The sequence below is a fragment of the Spermophilus citellus genome (assembly GCF_964194105.1).
Source record: "Spermophilus citellus genome assembly, chromosome: 17".
Lineage (NCBI taxonomy): Eukaryota > Metazoa > Chordata > Mammalia > Rodentia > Sciuridae > Spermophilus > Spermophilus citellus.
This window is the reverse complement of record NC_138199.1, coordinates 2,685,004-2,703,280: the sequence shown is the minus strand read 5'-3', so window position 1 is coordinate 2,703,280 and position 18,277 is coordinate 2,685,004. Positions and strand designations below refer to the sequence as shown.

At 46.9% G+C, this 18,277-nt stretch overlaps 1 protein-coding gene across 1 annotated transcript in view; it reads right to left on the bottom strand.

Moving 5' to 3' along the window:
* The window catches only part of DRC3 (dynein regulatory complex subunit 3), a 38,640-nt gene that overhangs the window by 1,194 nt on the left and 19,169 nt on the right, over positions 1–18,277 (bottom strand). Inside the window, exons 8-12 of the mRNA XM_081271206.1 lie at positions 18,091–18,237; positions 15,816–15,983; positions 9,174–9,305; positions 7,249–7,414; positions 5,712–5,905 (exon numbers count right to left, since the gene is read on the bottom strand). Coding sequence (XP_081127332.1) covers positions 5,712–5,905; positions 7,249–7,414; positions 9,174–9,305; positions 15,816–15,983; positions 18,091–18,237 — 807 coding nt within the window. The remainder of the gene's footprint in view (positions 1–5,711; positions 5,906–7,248; positions 7,415–9,173; positions 9,306–15,815; positions 15,984–18,090; positions 18,238–18,277) is intronic.

Here is an 18,277-nt window from a genome sequence, read left to right as displayed (position 1 = left end):
ACCTTGTTCACTGCCTTGTAAAAAGTTGTTACAACCAACCATCCTCTAGAAGGCCTGGCTGGTCTTCGGTGTTGACAACTGTAGCTGTCTGTGCCTGGAGTGGTTGAAAATGGAGCGCAGAGCAGGGAGAAGGTTGCTGAAGCACTTAGTAAGCAGCTATTTCCATTTTGAATCAGAGGTACTTTGTGATGCCAAGAATAGCAAAGGACCTCAATTTTTGTTTTAGGGAGGGCTTCAGATGGAATGCATACAGGCAGAGTATCTCTTGTCTGAAATGTTTTACATTCTGTAGTTATGGAGATTTGGGGAATATTTGCATAGAATTTTGAGATTCCCACTTGGAAAATCTGAAATCCGAAATGCTTCAAAACCCATTCTGGATTTTTGAATCAGGGATGCTCAACCTGTACTGGGTTTTTTGTTTCCTCCCACCACCACCAACACCACCATAGTAGCATTTAACATAATGGTCTCCAAACTATGTTCTGTGGAATTTTTATTTTTATTTTTTTTGTACCAGGGATTGAACCCAGCACCAATTAACCACTGAGCCATATTTAGAGCCCCCACCACCACCCCTTTTTTTAAAATTTTGAGACAGGGTCTCACTAAGTTGCTAAAGCTGACTTTGAATTTATGATTCTCCTGCCTCAGCCTCCCGGGCCACTGGCATGTGCCGTCACGTCTGACTGTTCTGTGCAATCTTGAGCTATTAATATTTCTGCTCTTTGCAGGTATTTTTTGGTCAAACACAAATGAGAAAGCCAATACCTCTAGGCCCCAAATGAAAATTTTACAGGAGACAAAGTACCCTGAAGGCTCTGCAAAGGCCTGCAGAAAATAAACCATTTTAACTTTGTTTTTCTTGGTTTTCCTATTTATTTGACCACCAATCCCATTTCAGAATAATGTCTATGGGATGCAAGTTTTCTACAGAATCCCATGTGGGAAAAGCCAGGTTAGCTAATGTGGGGAAAGGGGTGACTGTGGGACCAGTTGGCATAGTCCCATGAGAGAAATGACTAGCGGTTATTAAGTTCTTACCCTGTTTGTACAAGGTCCCAGGCCAGACTCTGGGAAGGGCTCAGAGATGTGTAAAACTTGCCTACAATGAGCCTCCATCAGTGTGCTCAAGAGTTAGAGGCCAGGTATTTTAGAAATAGCAATAGCCATATCAACTCCTCATTAAAATTTTCTCATTCTAACATTCTAAAAAGTGAGTTGTAGTCGGGCTGGAGTTGTAGCTCAGTGGTGGAGTGCTTGCCTTGCACATGTGAGGCACTGGGTTAGATCCTCAGCATCACATAAAAATAAATAAACAAAATAAAAATATCGTGTCTATAACAACAACAAAAAAATAAAGGTGAGTTATAATGGTTCTCTCTCTCTCTCTCTCTTTTTTTTTTTTTTTTTGGTGCTAAGGATTGAACCCAGGGCCTCACATGTGCTAGGCAAGTGCTCTACCACTGAGCTACATCCCCAGTCTGAATTGTAGCTATTTTCTTCAGCCACACAGGAGAATAATCCTCCTGAGTTTGAACATATAGAAAATGGCTTTGGAGGCTCTGAGAAGCAAGAGAAACTGAAGTCTGCTTAGATACATGAGTTAGAATTGGTGATCAAAAACTGGTGTGCCATTTGCAAAATGCAAACAGAAAGAATCTGGTTTAAAGGAATTCTTATGGCTTTTTCTTTTTGTTTTTGTTCTTGAGAAGGGGTCTATGTTGCCAAGGCTGACTTCAAACTCCTGGGCTCAAGCAATTCTTCTGCTTTGTCCTCCCAAGCAGTTGAAGCTATAGATATGTACCAACATGCTTAGCTGGGAGATTCTGTAGAAATTCAAATGGCAAGTTCTTTCTGGATTTGGGGTGATCTAGGGTGGTGGTCATTTCAGTTTTCTCTCTTGAAATAATTCTTATGGACAGAATCTTCTATATTCCATTGGGTGTGGTGGTGCACACCTGTAATCCCAGTGGTTTGGGAAGCTGAGACAGGAGGATCGCAAGTTCAGAGCCAGCCTCAGCAACTTAGGGAGTCCCTAAGCAACTCAGTGAGACTCTGTCTTAAAATAAAATATAAAAAAGGGTTGGGGAGGGGCTGGGGCTATAGCTCAGTGATAGAGCACTTACCTAGCACATGGGTTCAAGCCTCAGGACCACATAAAAATAAATAAAAAGGCATACTGTCCATCTACAACTACAAAAAAATTGAAAAAAAAAAAAAGGCTGGGGATGTGGCTCAGTGGTTGAGTGCCAGGAAGGAAGGAAGGGAGGGAGGGAGGGAGGGAGGAGAGAGAGAGAGAAAAGAATATTCTGTATTCCCCTCCAGTTTCTGCAGGAGTAGAGGCAGGGGCTGTGCAAACCCCATGAGGAACAACAGCTCTCTGAGCTGCCCCCCCCCCCACCATTCTGTGTACCTTGCTGGACTTCACAGAGGTGGCCCCAGCAGCTATAAAGACACATTTCTTTCAAAGTGATTTCTTTTTTTTTAAACACCTTTATTTTTATTTATTTTTATGTGGTGCTGAGGACCAAACCCAGGTCCTCGCACGTACTAGGCAAGCGTCCTACTGCTGAGCCACAACCCCAGCCCCTCGAAGTGATTTCTTGAAGAGGACTTTAAAAAAAGGCACAGGTGGTGCCCCTCCCCAGGATCACTGTGGTGCTGATAGCTTAAGGATTTGCTGCCCAGCTGTGTGGGATCAGATCATCCTGTCATACTGGTGACACAGACAAGGAGCAGCCCTTGGCTGGAATCACATCACAGCCACCCTATCTACAGACTGCAGGCCTGGGGCAGGCCCACTGTCCCTACAGCAGATGCTGGGGACTTGAAAGTTCTCCCCACGGCCACGGTCTGAGCACTTGTCCCGCCAGGTAGTGCATCTAACATTCTTCCACCCTTCACTCTGAGGCCATCGCTTACTGCCAGTCCTGGGCTCTCTCAGCATTTATGTTCTGCTTTTCCTGTCCAAGCTGGAAAGGACTTGAACATACAGACGTGTGACATGATGGGGCCCAAGTATGGCTGGAGCTGATAATAATCACCAAACAGAATGAGAAGAGTTTTAGAGATAACTCTATCCGTGTGACTTTATCATGATCATCAAGTAACAGCAGTCAGATTTGTTTACCCAAGACCCTATTCCTTCCTTTGAACACTTCCCTCAGGCTCAGTAGATATTTTGTCAAAGACTTTGAGTCAAACTGCCTGAGTTTAATATCATAGTTCTACTGCTTGGACAGTTTGCTTTAATTTCTGAGCCTCAGTTTCCTCATCTTTTTTTATATATTTATTTTTTACTTATAGGTGGACATATATCTTTATTTATTTTTTATGTGGTGCTGAGGATCGAACCCAGCGCCCCCAGCATGCCAGGCGAGTGTGTTACCGCTTGAGCCATATCCCCAGCCCTATTTTAATTTTTTTTATGTGGTGCTGAGGATCGAACCCCAGGCCTCGCGCATGCTAGGTGAACACTCTACTGTGAGCCACAATCTCAGACCCCAGTTTCCTCATCTGTAAAAGAGAACCATAATGGTATCTATTTTACCATGGTAATGAGATTAAAAGAGCAGTTGGTGCCCAGGGATTCTCAGAGGGAGGCCCACTGCCTGCTTCTCTGCTATTGACCTCCAGGGTCCGTCTTTCACCATGTGTCCCGGACACGGGGGAGTGAGCACACTGCAGTCCTATATCCACTGAGTATCCCAGACCTGAGACTGGGACGCCACCAATCCCATGAGGATCTGTCTGGGGTGTTTGAGGATGGGCTCCCTCAGGGGAGACTACTTTCTGGCTGGGGGAAGATGGCACTTTTCTGTGACTGGTCCACAATTAGCCACATTAGTGGCATAGAGAGGAAAGGCTGTTGTCAAGTGGTCCTGCTGTGGTAGGTGTTTGTTTTGGCCCCGGAACAGAGGCTGTGGATGTCATGACTGCCAGTCGTCACCCAGCACCTGATGGAGCAGAGGCTGGGTGAACACAGGCTTTCACCCATTCATCCCACAGGCAACTCCTGGTATCTACACTAGTCAGTTTACACTGTTGCTGGCACTGGAATGCACATGGTGGTGAAAAGGCCATCCCTGTCCCCACTCCCAGGAGCTTATATATATGTGAATAGTCACATAAGAAAATCAACACAAACCAGAGAGTTTGGAACAGTGATAAGTCTCTGCCCTGATAAGACAATGGGGTGCCTGATAGACAACAGGTTCTTAAGAAGGTGATAAGGGAAGGCCTCTCAAAGGAGCTGACATTTGAGCTGAGATCTGAATAACAAGGACTGGCCAGGTACATGGAGACCTAAGGAAAGAACACATCTGCCAGATGGAGTACCATCTGAAAGGAGCAAGCCCGGGAGACTGGGGAACAGCTCAGAGGCTGGGGCGCTGAGCATTAGGAGTTTCAGGTGGTGTGGGGGATGCTGCTGAAGTAGGCAGGTCTAGTCCTGAGGCATGAGTGACTATGGGGAAGAACTAATCCTAAGAGTTATGGGGAGCCATGGGGGAGAAGGCTTGTGCAAAAGAGCAAAATGATGTGGTTTAGATTTTCAAAGGCTCCCTTTGTGTATGGAGAGCAGCCCATAAAAGAGCAGTGGTGCTGGGGGATAATCCTAGCCACTTGGGAGGCTGAGGCCAGCCTTAGGGAGGCGCAGCCTCAATTTTTTTAAAAAAAAAAAAAAGGAAAAAGTGGGGCTGGGGATGTGGCTCAAGCAGTAGCGCGCTCGCCTGGCATGCGTGCGGCCCGGGTTCGATCCTCAGCACCACATACCAACAAAGATGTTGTGTCCGCTGAGAACTAAAAAATAAATATTAAAAATTCTCTCTCTCTCTCTCTCTCCTCTCTCACTCTCTCTTAAAAAAAAAAAAAAAAAAAAAAAAGGAAAAAGTGCTGGCAGTATAGATCAACTGTGGAGGGCTTGCCCAGCGTGCACAAGGCCCTGGTGTGTGCACGCAGGCACACACACACACACACAGAGGAAACAAGCAAGCCAAGCAAGGAGGCTAGTGGGCCAGGTGACGGATAGCAGTGGTTTGGCTTATGGTAACATGGTGATGAAAAGAAAACAAGGGAATGGCAGTGGAATGAACAGGCAGGAGAAAAAACAAGCCCTTGATAAGAAAGTGTCTGGATCGGGGCCCTATCCACCCGGCTTCCCTGTGGTCCACCCATGGTGGACATGCTGGTGGGAACTGGGCCTGCATCACCCTTTGGGGGGTGATTCCCACATCCCAGTAGTTTTCATAAACAGATACTTTCAGCTGGAAATCTCAGTTCTTAAATTCTGTTTGTAACTGCCTCTCTGAGAAAGCGCCAGAAGCCCCTACAGAATTGAACTTTCAGAAACCAAACTGTTGGAAAGTTGAAACCACCTAATCATCAGGAACTCCTCTTTAATGGGCCCTACCGAGTGCTTTATCTGGTAAACCTATTCATCCACCAACAACCCTGCAAAGCGGATTATTGCCTCCCTTTATAGATAGAGAAACTGAGGCTCCAGGAGGTTGTCGAGTTTAAGCGAGCCACTAGGTGGAGTTGGAAGGCTGTCTGGTTTCCACGCCCACTGCTCTCAGCCCCGCCCAGAGCGCTCTGCCCCGCCCACCGCGCTCACCCCCGCCCTCCATGCCCAGCCCCGCCCAGAGCGCCCCGCCCCGCCCAGAGCGCCCCGCCCCGCCCACCGCGCCCACCCCGCCCTCCGTGCTCACCGCGCGCACATCCTCAGGGAGGTCGTCGTCTATCTCACCCTTAGCAGCTTTCTCCAGGGTGTTGATGGCGATTTCCAGGAGTTTCTCATGGTGGTGATTTTCAAGGTCCCGGCACTGAGCCATAGTGCAACCGTGAGTTAAGCAAAGCCAGGTTTGGGGCAGGACGGGCACTTTCCTGACCTGTGGCTGAACTTCTGTCAAGCAAAAGTCCATCTCATCTCAACTAGAGGAGAGCAGACTTTAAGGCTCAAGGCAAACTCTTGAGATGTCAGGAAGCATTATCATCTTCACAGATGTCACCCACACGTACCAAACCCCAGGCCACTCCCCAATTCCCCCACTCTTTTTTTTCTTTTCCTTTTTTTTTTTTTTTTTGCACCAGGGATTGAACCTAGGAGTGTTTAACCCCTGAACATCCTCAGCCTCCTGAGCCACTGGGATTACAGGCATGCACTGCCACTCCTAGCTAATCTCTCATTCTTGCCCCTTCTTCTCATAGCAGCCAGAGTGAGCTTAAGGACAAGGGTAGCCAGGACCCATCTGTCCCCTGCTTAAAGTGCCTGGGAACTTCCAGTTCTCTGACATGGCCTGAAGAACCAAGTTCCTCTGGCCCACCCTCAGGACCTTTGTGCATGCTGCCTTCTCTGTCTGTATACTCTCCCCCACCCTTTCTCCCGGTCCCTTTGGCTACTTAGAGGCTCTTACTGCGTGGACCCTCTCTCATGGAAGCACTTGGCCTCCAAGTTGTGCATTGGGTACCACTTGTTACCTCCATAACGTCTGTCCATTTGCAGGATCTGAGCCCCAATAGGACAGAACCAGGGCTTGCATACAGTTTGCCACCCCCCCCCCCCAGTGTAACAGGGCCCTGAGTTCAGGTGGCTGAAGGGTTGACATGTTCCATATGTCAATTTCTGACCCTAACATTCAACCTGAGGAACACATTGTAAGTAACTTGTGTCTTCAATGTAGATGCTACTTAAGCCCCAGAGTGTGTTAGGCTGCAACACAGGAGCAGGTGGTGATTTTTGGGGTGTCATCTTCCCGTGAACATCACCCACCTTGAGAAAAAACAGGCAAGGACTCTATTGCACAGCAGTCACTCTGGGCATCTGAATGTCACTCTAACAAGACTACTGTTGTCCTAAAGGTTGGGAAACCACCTTGGACCCTAAAGAACATTCTTTTGAACATTTTATGTGGTTCTAAGCCTTCATCCTTTGAAGCTTTTTTGTTGGTGGAAAACTGAATGTTTTACATTCCTCTAATTTCAAAGGTGGAGATCCCCATGAAATAGAATCCTATAGTGAATTTAAATATCCTCTTGGTGGAGGTGTAGATCTTTCTCCAAATCAAATGGCAAATAGGTATTTCCAGTAAAAAGTGAAATATGATGTGGAGTGCTAACTTCTTACTACCTCTGCCAACCTGTTTAGGGCACAGGGGGAAGTGGTGACTCTGCAGATGGCCATCTGGAAGAGAAACCCACTTATTTGCATCTTGCTTAAGATTCTGAAGAAGGCTTACCCTTCCTTACCTTTTGTTAGAACTGCAGACTCCTTTTCCCTATCTCCCCAAGAAGCCAGAACTATGTAGTACCTTCCTGTGGAGGTGTCATCACAAAAAGGATATAAGCCTTGGACATTTTCGATAAAGAGTCCCACCAAGTCAATGATGTTCCTTTCAAACATGTTTATGGTCTCCTAGAAAGGATAAAGTTAACTTGTACATTTAGATACTTTGCATGAGCAAAAGGTGGTGCCTAGCAGGTGCTTCCTTTAATCACATATCTTTAGGGGTGGACACCATCCACCTTGACCTCCCTGGGAAGATGGTTGAGAAATGACCTTTCCTCTCTCCAGAGCTTTGTTACTCTCCACTATCAACAAACTCCCCACCTTAAAGGTTAAATGCTCTCTTGGGCTTTGTCTGTTGGTCCCTCTGCCAGAAACGCCTGTCCTGGTCTTTTTCCTCTTACCCCCACTATCTCCACAGACTAATACCCTTATTTAGGGTTTCTCAATGTCATCTATCAACTTCCAAAGAAATAGTGAGGGAGCTATAAAGAGTCAGCCTGCCTGTATCAGCATCCCAGCCCCACCCCTGTGTGTTACTCTGGGAAAGTCACTTAACCTCCTGGGCCTCTCCTTCCCCATTTGGGAAATGGGTTTCCTGGCTGGTGCCTGTCTCCTGGAATTGGGGTGGGGTTAAATGAGCTGCTTTGCACAAAATACTTTGCAAGGTGCCTGACAGAGAGAAGACCCTCAGGGAGTGTTAGTTGTTACTGTTAGTTGCTATTTCCTGGTACTTAGCAAAGCACCTGTGGCCTAAATGGAAGTTAGAGTTATGAAGGGAACAATGGAAGATGCAATTGTGAGGCCTGTTGCTCTGGGAGCCCCCTGCCCTGATCTGCCACACTCCGAGGGCTGCAAGGTAGGCTAAGGGTACAGGGTATCTACAGGAAGCCAAGGACTGCCTGCAGGCCCAGCAAATGAGACATTTTCCAAATGTGTGTGTGAGGGCTGCTGTGGTGAATAAAAATAGGGTCATTGAAAAGCATGACTGTCCTCCCCGCCTTTTGGTCACTGGTAATACATGTAGGACAGTGCACGGTTCTGGGAAACGTTTGGATGTTGAAAAGCGATCTCCCTGCTTGAAAAGGTCGTGGGCTGCTGGCGGGCCCTCCCCTGGCGCTGCGTGTTCCTTCTGCAGTGCTTGAGCATTTCCCAGCGGGGAGCGAGTGGCTGCTGCGGGATGTGATGGCGAAATCTATCTCATGTCTGAGGTGTCACTTGACGTGTGAGGAATTGATTAGGCGCTATCTCTTGGCCCAGCCACGGCAGCATCAGATGAGGTTCAATTCATCACACCACTTCCGACTCCCGGCCTCTGCTGCCAGCGAACACACAAGTCACCCTGGCTGCTAATGAATTTTAGACAGCAGCGCTTTTCATTTCCACATCTTGCTGCTGAGTTGCAGGCTCCTCGCATCGCCAGGGAGACAGCAACCACAGGCTGCGATGCGGAGGCGCCTTTGTTTGGTCCCTGAGTGGGGGTTTACTTTGTCTTGCAAGCCCTGGGACTGCTTTTGGGTCTAATAAAAAAAAAACCTCTCTCTGCTGAGGCTCTGGGCTCTTTCAGAAGGAGAGGAACATTCCAGAGGAATGAGCTCACCTCTCATTCTCCACAAGAGCCACTTCCCATCTAAATTATTAAAAATGTATAAAATCTGGGGCTGGGGGTGCGACTCAGTAGCAAAATGCTTGCATGAGGCCCTGGGTTCCATCCCTGGTGAGGGGGTGGGGAGGCCAGGGGGAACACAGGAATGATGAGCAAGAAGGCTTCAGTGTGACACTCTAGATCACACTGGACCTTTCCAACACGCATGGAGGCTGTAGCTCATGGAGCGGTTTCTCAGCTGGGCCACCAGTTTCTTGCATCTGCACCCAGGCCCAACCTCACCTCCAGCTGCTCTACCAGCTGCATCTCCAGTGTCATGAGCACGTTGAATAGCTCAGTGATATCCTCACTGCACTCCATTATCTTCTTCTCAATGTTGAGCAGATCAGATTCTTCTCGGATGCTATTTAAATTCTGGAAACAAAAGCCTGTGCTTTAGGAATCAACAGTTAAGCATAATTAGTTAATGGCAAGTGGCAATTTGGTTTTGCCTAAAGTTCAAGTCTCACTTCTGTCATTTGCCAGTTCTGGGAGCTTGTGATGTTAGCATATTATTTTGAGTGAAAGGTGCTTTAGAAACCTGGCCTGGTGGCACACATCTATGATCCCAGCTACTTGGAAGTCTGAGGCAGGAAAATTGCAAGTTCAAGGCCAGCCTGGGCAACTGAGTGAGATCCTGTCCCAAAGTAAAAAATTTAAAAAGGGCCGGGGTATATAAATCAGTAGTAGAGCACCACTGAATCCTGGATCCAACCCAGTATTGGGGGTAGGTGCTTGAAAAATAGTAGATGCAAGAAGGCAATGTTGACCCTTCTTCCCTAAAAGCAGGAGATGAAAATCCCATGAGAACGGTGCCCTTCCTGTACCAGAAGAAGGGAAGACATTCTTATCACTAGAGATGGGGAGTAAAGGCCAAGGGAAATCCATGCCATTGAACCTTGTTAAACTATCCCTTGTCTGCCTAGTTGCTTCTCTACCATTAACTGCCCCAGCCTAACCCTTTTACCATTAACTGCCCCAGCCTAACCCTTTTATCTTGTGTATATATATATATATATATATATACACACACACACACACACACACACACACACACACACATTTTTTGGTGGGGGGGGGGTACTGGGGATCGAACTCAGGGCCTTGCGCATGCAAGGCAAGCACTCTACCAACTGAGCTATATCCCCAGCCCAATTTTGTCATATTTTCACAATTTACTATTTTTTGTCCCATTTAGTATAGTCATATGCCATATAATGACGTTTTGGTCAATGATGTGTCACATATGTGACAGTGGTCCCATAGATTATGAGGGAGCTGAAAAATTCCTATCACCCAGTGACGTCACAGCAGTCTTAATTTCATAATAACGAAATCACCAAATGACACCTTTCTCAGAATGGACCCCACTATTAAGTGATATGTGACTATGTATTAAGCTTTCAGCCCTAAATGCTGCTTTGGAGCTTTTCTTGGAGTGCTCCCATGTACAGGTGAAAAATGACTGAATAAAATTTGTAGGCTGAGAGTTTAGCTCAGGAGTAGACCATTTGCCTAGCATGCATAAGATTCTGGGTTCCAGCACTGAAAAAAAAGTATGGTTTTCCTCCTTAATCTGTTGTATGTCAATTTCATTCTTGGTTCTAGTTGAAGACACTAACAGGCTAAGTGTGAAATTGTACCTGCCCTTTAGGGTCAGGTGAGCCTGAATTTGAGTCCTGGATCACTTATTAGCAAGAGAGAGCTACTTTTGTTCTCTAAGCTTTAGTTTCCTCACTGTTAGTGGAGAGAAGAATCTGAACTTCACAAAGTCCCTGGAAACAGAGGCTTTATACATGAGGCACCTGAAAACAAGTGGGGGTTTGATTTACAGAGGCTCTGATAAAATGACAATAATAGATGAGAGTTAAGAAAGACCCTGGGAAAAAAGTGTCTTAGTCCATTTTGTGCATCTGTAGCAAAATACCTGATGCTGGATAAGGTATAAAGAAAAGAGGTTTAGGGTTGGGAATTAGCTCAGTGGTGAGTGCTTGCCTCACATGCATGAAGCCCTGGGTTAAGTCCCAACATTGCCAAAAAAAAAAAAAATGTCTTTTAGTTCACAGTTTTAGAGGCTGAAAGTGCAAGATTGGGTGACCCTATCTGTTCGACCTCTCATGAGGCCTTTGGGCTGCACCACAACCAGGTGGACGGCATTACGCAGCACGGATGCATGCAAGACTGGCAAGTGACAAAAGTGCAGAAGAGGTCACAAGGAAAAGCAGGTGCAAGAGAGTGAGCTGGGAAGCAGAGCTTGCTTTATAATGACCTGCCTCTCAAGGTACCTACTCCATCCCATGTGAGTGAGAAAAGCATTACTCTCTCCTGTTGAACTAATCAGTTTTTAAAGACACCACCTCCCAACACCATGCTTCAATATGAACTGCAGCACCGACTACATTCAAACCAGAGCAGAAAGACAGTTCCAGTCTTGGAGGGAATCAGTGGGACCCACATAGAATCCCAGGGAGCAAATGGAAGCCAGTGGTAAACTGCTGAACCATTTGGAATGAGACTGTGCTTAGGAGCTGGAGAGCAGCCCCTGAACACCAGCTGCGCACCACCAAAGGGCCTGGGAACACGAACAATGTCAGCTTGTTTTTGTCAATACTTGGTATTAGTCATGAAGAAGGATGAAGTAAATGGGGTAAAAGGGTATGGTTCAGTGGGATGCAGGACACTGATGATGGCTCCCCATCTGGAGAAAAGCCAGGCTCCATCCCTGCCTCATTTGCATTAAGACAAATTCCCAATGGAGTGAAGATGGAAATGTGAAAAGTAAAACTATAAAAGCACTAGAAGAAAACATGGGCGATTTTTAATAAAGAAAATCTCAGGGCTGGGGATGTGGCCCAAGAGGTAGCGCACTCGCCTGGCATGTGTGCGGCCCGAGTTCAATCCTCAGCACCACATACAAACAAAGATGTTGTGTCTGCCAAAAAATAAAAATAAATATCAAAAATTCTCTCTTAAAAAAAAAAAGAAAATCTCAGAGTGGAGAAGTTCTCTCCAGGTACAACCTGAAAAAAGATTGATAAATTCTACTACATTAAAAAAAAATTCATGGGCCAGGGTACAGCTCAGTAGGTGCTGCTCATTCCCACTTAAGAGAAACAAGCAGGGTGCATCAGGTTGACAAAGCTTGTGGTATTGGTTGTCAGCCTTGCAAGGAACAGGCTCTGTGGTGCATTTGGGCAGAAACCACTAAAAGACCCAATGCATAGTTGCATTTTTAGGATTTCATTCTAAAGGTCAGATTTGCACCAATTTATTCATAGCAACACTGTTTCAAAGAGCAAAATGTTGGGGAAAACTTAATTGTCCATTATCAATTATCAAGCTGGCGAATTCCAGCTCATTTAGGCGTTCAGATATCTTATACCCAATTAGAAAATGAGGCAAATTATTCAGTCCTAGTAGGCTCTCCAAAATGGATAGATAGTCTAGCAAAGTGCAGAACAGTGCATGCTATGTTTTCATGTCACACCACACACACACACACACACACACACACACACACAGACACACACACACACTGGATCCTCTGGTAGATAGTTTCCATTCTCTGCCATGTGCACGTATCATCTTTTCAAAAGTGAATCTGATGACACAAAGACCTGCCTGGTCATTATTTCATGCTGACTTTGCTTACACAAGGGCTTTCCTTCTGTTGTGATGGATTCTCATTGCAGTTCTTGTTATTTTATTCTATTTTATTCATGGTACTGGAGATTGAAACTAGGGAGTGCTCTAAAACTGATCTAAATCCCCAGCCCTTTTATATATTTTAAATTTTGAGACAGGGTCTTGCTAAATTGCTGAGGCTGGCCATAAACTTATAATCCTCCTGCCTCAGCCTCCTGAGTAGCTGGAATTATTGGTGTGCACCTTTTGCCCAGCCCCCCCTACATTTCTGTGAGGGATTATCTCCATTTAACAATTAAAATATGTATGCTAGTAGCTGGTCAATGATATTTCTCTGGGTCACCAGTGAGGGGTCTATATGAGCCCCAAGCCTTAACTGATTGCACTGTGACCTCAAGATGTATTCTGCTGGGTGCTATGTATGATGAGGAAGCTGGAGAAGAGCAGGACAAAGCTATAGGTGGGGACCTATGAGGGGAGGGGGAGCTAAGGCCCTCAGGGACCATGGGATCTTGGGAACTTCCAAGTCAGTGACCTCAATTTGGGTTGAGCATTGGAAGCATGTGGGGAGTTCTGGAAAAGCCCAGTGCTGGGTCAAATACCTAACTGGGTGCACCTGGGCCCAGTTATCAGCTTGTTTCCAGGCCCTATGAGCTCTGATGTGCAGACTGGATGAGAATCACTGCTCTTGACTCTAAGAAGAGCACTCAGGGGGCTAGGGTTGTGGCTCAGCGGTAGAATGCTCGCCTAGCACGTGTGAGGCCCTGGATTTGATTCTCAGCACCACATATAAATAAATAAATAAAGAAAGAAAGAAAGAAAGAAAGAAAGAAAATAAAGGCATTGTAATCCAACTACATTTTTTAAAAAAATTATATACATAAATTATATATATATATATATATATATATTTTTTTTTTTTCAGCTTAGTTGGCCTTTGAGGAGCCAGACAGTGAGGGGCATATTCTGAGTCAGGCTCAGCTGGGCCCATGTCTTGCTTCTCCAAAGAGAATAATTGTTGAGAGGGTCAGGGACCCCTGGTTTTAGGAAGAGCTACTAGTTGATGTCCCAAACCCAGTGGCTATAGGGACCAGGTAGGAAATGTTAGTGGTATACACCTATAATATCAACCACTCTGGAGGATGAGGCTGAGGCAGGAGGATGATAAATTCAAGGTCTGGGATTATAGCTCAGTGGTAGAGTGCCCCTGGGTTCAATTCCCAGTATCACGGGAGGGAGGGAGGAGGGAGGGAGGGAGGAGGTAGAGAGGGAGGGAGGAAGGAGGTAGGGAGGGAGAAGGTAGAGAGTGAGGAGGGAGGGAGGAAGGAGGGAGGGAGGAGGGAAGGAAGGAGAAGGTAGAGAAGGAGGAGGGAGGGAGGAGAGAGGGAGGGAGGAGGGAAGGAAGGAGAAGGTAGAGAGGGAGGAGGGAGGGAGGAGGGAGGGAGGAAGGGAGGGAGGAGGGAAGGAAGGAGAAGGTAGAGAGGGAGGAGGGAGGGAGGGAGGGAGGAGGGAAAGAAGGAGAAGGTAGAGAGGGAGGAGGGAGGGAGGAGAGAAGGAAGGAGGGAGGGAGGAGGGAGGGAGGAGAGAAGGAAGGAGGGAGGGAGGAGGGAGGGAGGAGAGAAGGAAGGAGGGAGGGAGGAGGGAGGGAGGGAGAGAAAGAAAGAGAGAAATGTCAGAAGCGGCTGAATGACTGGGGGACTTGAAGCATGACCTGGCCAGTCCAAAGAGGACAACCCTGATGGTAACTTCCTCCAAAGAAGCTGGCAGCTATGATTTTCCTGGCAAGTCTTCACATTTCCAATGTCAGGATGCTTGAAATGGTTTGCAACCTTTTCAGGCCAAATAAAATACATATGTGAGCCAAATGTGTCCCCCTGCTGGCAGTTTTGAATTTCTGGTTGAATGCAGTGACACCCCTCCTTAGAACATAAAAAGGAGGGTCTTAAGAATTCACTCAGAACACGAGGCCCCATATGAGAGGCTTATGAGGTAAGAAGGGGTTTGGGGTGTCCGAGGGTTGGGAAGCATATGGGAGTCGGTTGCCACCTCCATTGTATCTGAACTGGCATTATTGGGGGACTTTGTTCTACTTTAAACTTAGTTCTCAGCCAGGAGTGACTTTATGGGCTTCTTGAAGCCTCTGAAGTTATAGGTAAACCTGCAGTGTTTTGAGGAGAGAGGTCCATAGCATTCCTTAGAGTCTCATGGAGATCTGTGACTTAGAACAAGTTAACAATACTATCTTTAAAAATGATGCTGTCTGGGGCTGGGGTTGTGGCTCAGCAGTACAGTGCTCGCCTTGCATGTGCAAGGCCCTGGGTTTGATCCTCAGCACCACATAAAAATAAATAAATAAAGGTATTATGTCCAACTACAACTAAAAAATAAATATTTTTTTTAAAAATGATGCTGTCTGTGCTGGGCACTCGGTGTGCTTGTAGTTCCAGCTGCTCAAGAGGCAGGAAAAGGATGGTTTGATCCCAGGTGTTCAAGGGCAGCACAGCAACACACCATCTCAAATAATGACAATAACAAAAATTTGAAAAATCGATTGCCATCAAGTACAAATCATGGTCTCTGCTTGGCTCTGCTTGGGCAAGGTCCTGAACACCAGGGCTGCTTCTTTGCTGTTCCTCTGGGTGGGACAATTTTTCTCTATCATGCCTGGTCAACTCTTTCTTTGTCCCATTAAACCCCAGCCTTCCCTAGGTTCTTCAGCCTGAGTTAAGGGGCATCCAGGGAATCCCCAAGGCTCCCTGCCTGCCCTCTGGAAGAACACTGACCACTTGGTTCACCCAGGGGAGAGGGCCTGGGCCCTAATCTGCACATATTAGCAGGTAACAGCTCACCAAGGGCAGGAACCACGTACATCATGGCTGAGCATCACAGGACCAGGCACAGGTGGGGCTTAGCACAGTTCTGCGAGATGAATGAATGACACAAAGACTAGGAAGACTGTCATAGTCATCATAGTAGTGCTACAAATAATCATTATAAAACTAATGATGAGATGGTGGGAGTGGGGATGACCTACTGCTCTGTTGTCAAGCAGCAGGGAGCTAAGGCTGGTGGTAAGGGGGTGAGGCTGGACCTTGACTCTGCCACTTAGCTGCAGTATAATCCCCAGCACATGTAAGAGTGAACATGACCTTAGGGGCTGTCAGAGGGCACAGGAGTTGCAGACTGTCTACAGCAGGAGGGGCTTGAGGCACTCAGAGCAGGGGGTCGGGGAGGACCTACCATGAAGTGCTTCTCCTCGAACTTGGCAATCTTGAGTCTGCCCTCCTCCTGGTTTTGTTGGATGGCCTCCTGGATGCACTCATTGAAGGTGTCCAGCTCTATTTTCCGCTTCTCCTGCTGTTTCAGGCCATACTCAAAAATGTTCACGCAGATGATGACAAATTTGTCCTTAAATGTGAGTGGCTGTTAAGGAAGCTCGAGACAGTCTTGGGAGCAGGCATGACAAAGGTTGGCCCCTCTCAGCACAGAGCACAGACTGCTCTGAACACGGTGCTCAGGACTCAAACCCAAGGCTGCATGTGACCCCTTTGACAGATGAAGAAAATGAGCGCCCAGGGAGCCAGGATTGGAGGTCTGGAGCATAAGATGGTAGATGGGGCATCTTTACTGTCAACTGGAGGAATTCAGCAATGGAGCTAAAAGGTCCCAGAAGAGATTCCTGGGGGCCAGGTGGGGCCAGCCCTAACTGGGAAATAGGCAGTGTGTGCCTTTGTTTCTGGTGTGTTATCCAGAAGAGCACTTTTGGTGAGGACCTAAGTGCTCCCGAGGGAGGATCATGTGGTCAAAGCAGCCCATCCAGGTTCAGGACCACACTTCACCCTTCTCTGTCTCACAGTCCTCATCTACAGCTAAGAGCCCAATAGGACCTCCACATGGAGTCCTTGGGAGGAATCCTTGAGGTCAGGCAGTTGAACCCCACAGGACCTTGGGTGATCCTGTGGGGATGGAAACTGATGTTTGGGGAGATATTTGCCCAGTCACATAACCACACAGAGCTACAACCAAGAGGTAAACCCAGGTCACCTGGGGTGGAGTGGGGAAGGGGTAGCAGGGACCCCCTCTGTCTAGCTCTTCCCTGACCCACGTCGTTCTTTTCAGAATGTCTGGATTTGAATGAATTTATATCCAATATGAAAATTGTCAAGATTCAAAATAGAGCCACATGTGTCAAACCCTGGCCAAACCACAAAGGGAGGGCTCTCGTGCACAATTTCCCTTGAAACAGGAACTATCACAAGGACAAGTTCACTGCAAAAGGATATCTAGTCATTTAACAAGAACAGCTGTCTTCCAGGCACAGTGGCCCTTGCTTGTAATCCCAGCAACTGGGGAGGCTGAGGAAGGAGGATTGCAAGTTTGAGTCCAGCCTCAGCAACTTAGCAAAGCCCTTGGCAACTCAGCTAGACAAGACCATGTCTCAAAATAAAACTAAAAAATTTAAAAAGGGCACAAGTGTGACTCGGTGGCTAAGTTCCCCTGGGTCAATTCACAGTACAAAAAAAAAAAAAAAAAAAAACAATCCAGCAAAACAGATTGCTATGACTTTCAGACAGATTTTAGCCAGTAACTGCTGGCACCAATGAATGTTCACAACTTAATAACTTTTCTCTTTTCCAGTAAAATTTTAGCCTTTCCTCTGTTCTCCAGATATACCCCTGACCACGCTGGTCTGCATATGTTCCAAACTACAGTTTGTAAACTGTTATTCCCAAATAACTGTACCTTTTTTTAAAGAGGAGAGAGAGAGAGAGAGAGAGAGAGAGAGAGAGAGAGAGAGAGAGAGAGAGAGAGAGAATATTTATTTATTTATTTTTTAGTTTTCGGCAGACACAACATCTTTGTCTGTATGTGGTACTGAGGATCGAACCCGGGCCGCACGCATGCCAGGCGAGCGCGCTACCGCTTGAGCCACATTCCCAGCCCCCGAATAACTGTAATTTTATTGGAGATTCATCTCTGTATTTTCCCGGATGTTCATATGGGTGATGATGGCTCCATAGACCTATCTGGGACTTTTCATCTCAATGCCTGTCAGATCTAAGAATGCTTCAAGTCTACCCTAAGTCCCTCAATTTAGGGAATAAGCCTGTGATTTGATCATCATGGTCATGTACTGACCACACCCTCTGGTCTCCAGTTGACTGGGGGAAGAATGCAGGTTCTCAGGCCCCACAGACAACAGTTCAAGTCATGGCTTCTAATGGAGTGACCTTGGACAAGCCACTTCCCTCTCCAAGTGTAGCTTCCTTGACTGTAAAATGGGGTTAACAATGGCAGCCATGTAGTGGAATGCATGAAGACATTTAAAATACCAGGTCCAGATGCACAGTAGGACAACCAGGCTGCATCTCCCTCATGCAGCTCAGCTGACTTGGCCCCATCAGTACACTGTGTTAAGGGGCAATTTTACCTCTCAAGGTCTTATAGGGAAACTGAGGCCCCAAATAGAAGATACTTGCCCCAACCAGGCTGGTGGCATATGGACTGGGCTCACATCAGAGGAAGCAGCTGGGAACTGGGAAGGATATGCCGCTAGGAGATCTCCCACACCAGGCAGGTAGGACAGCTTGTTGCCCTCCACATCCTCTGCGTACATGCTGTCGAAGAGGTAGGAGTCATCCAGGTGCTCAATGAATGCCATCTGTGGGCAGAAACACCTGGGCGTGGTAACCCAGAGTGAG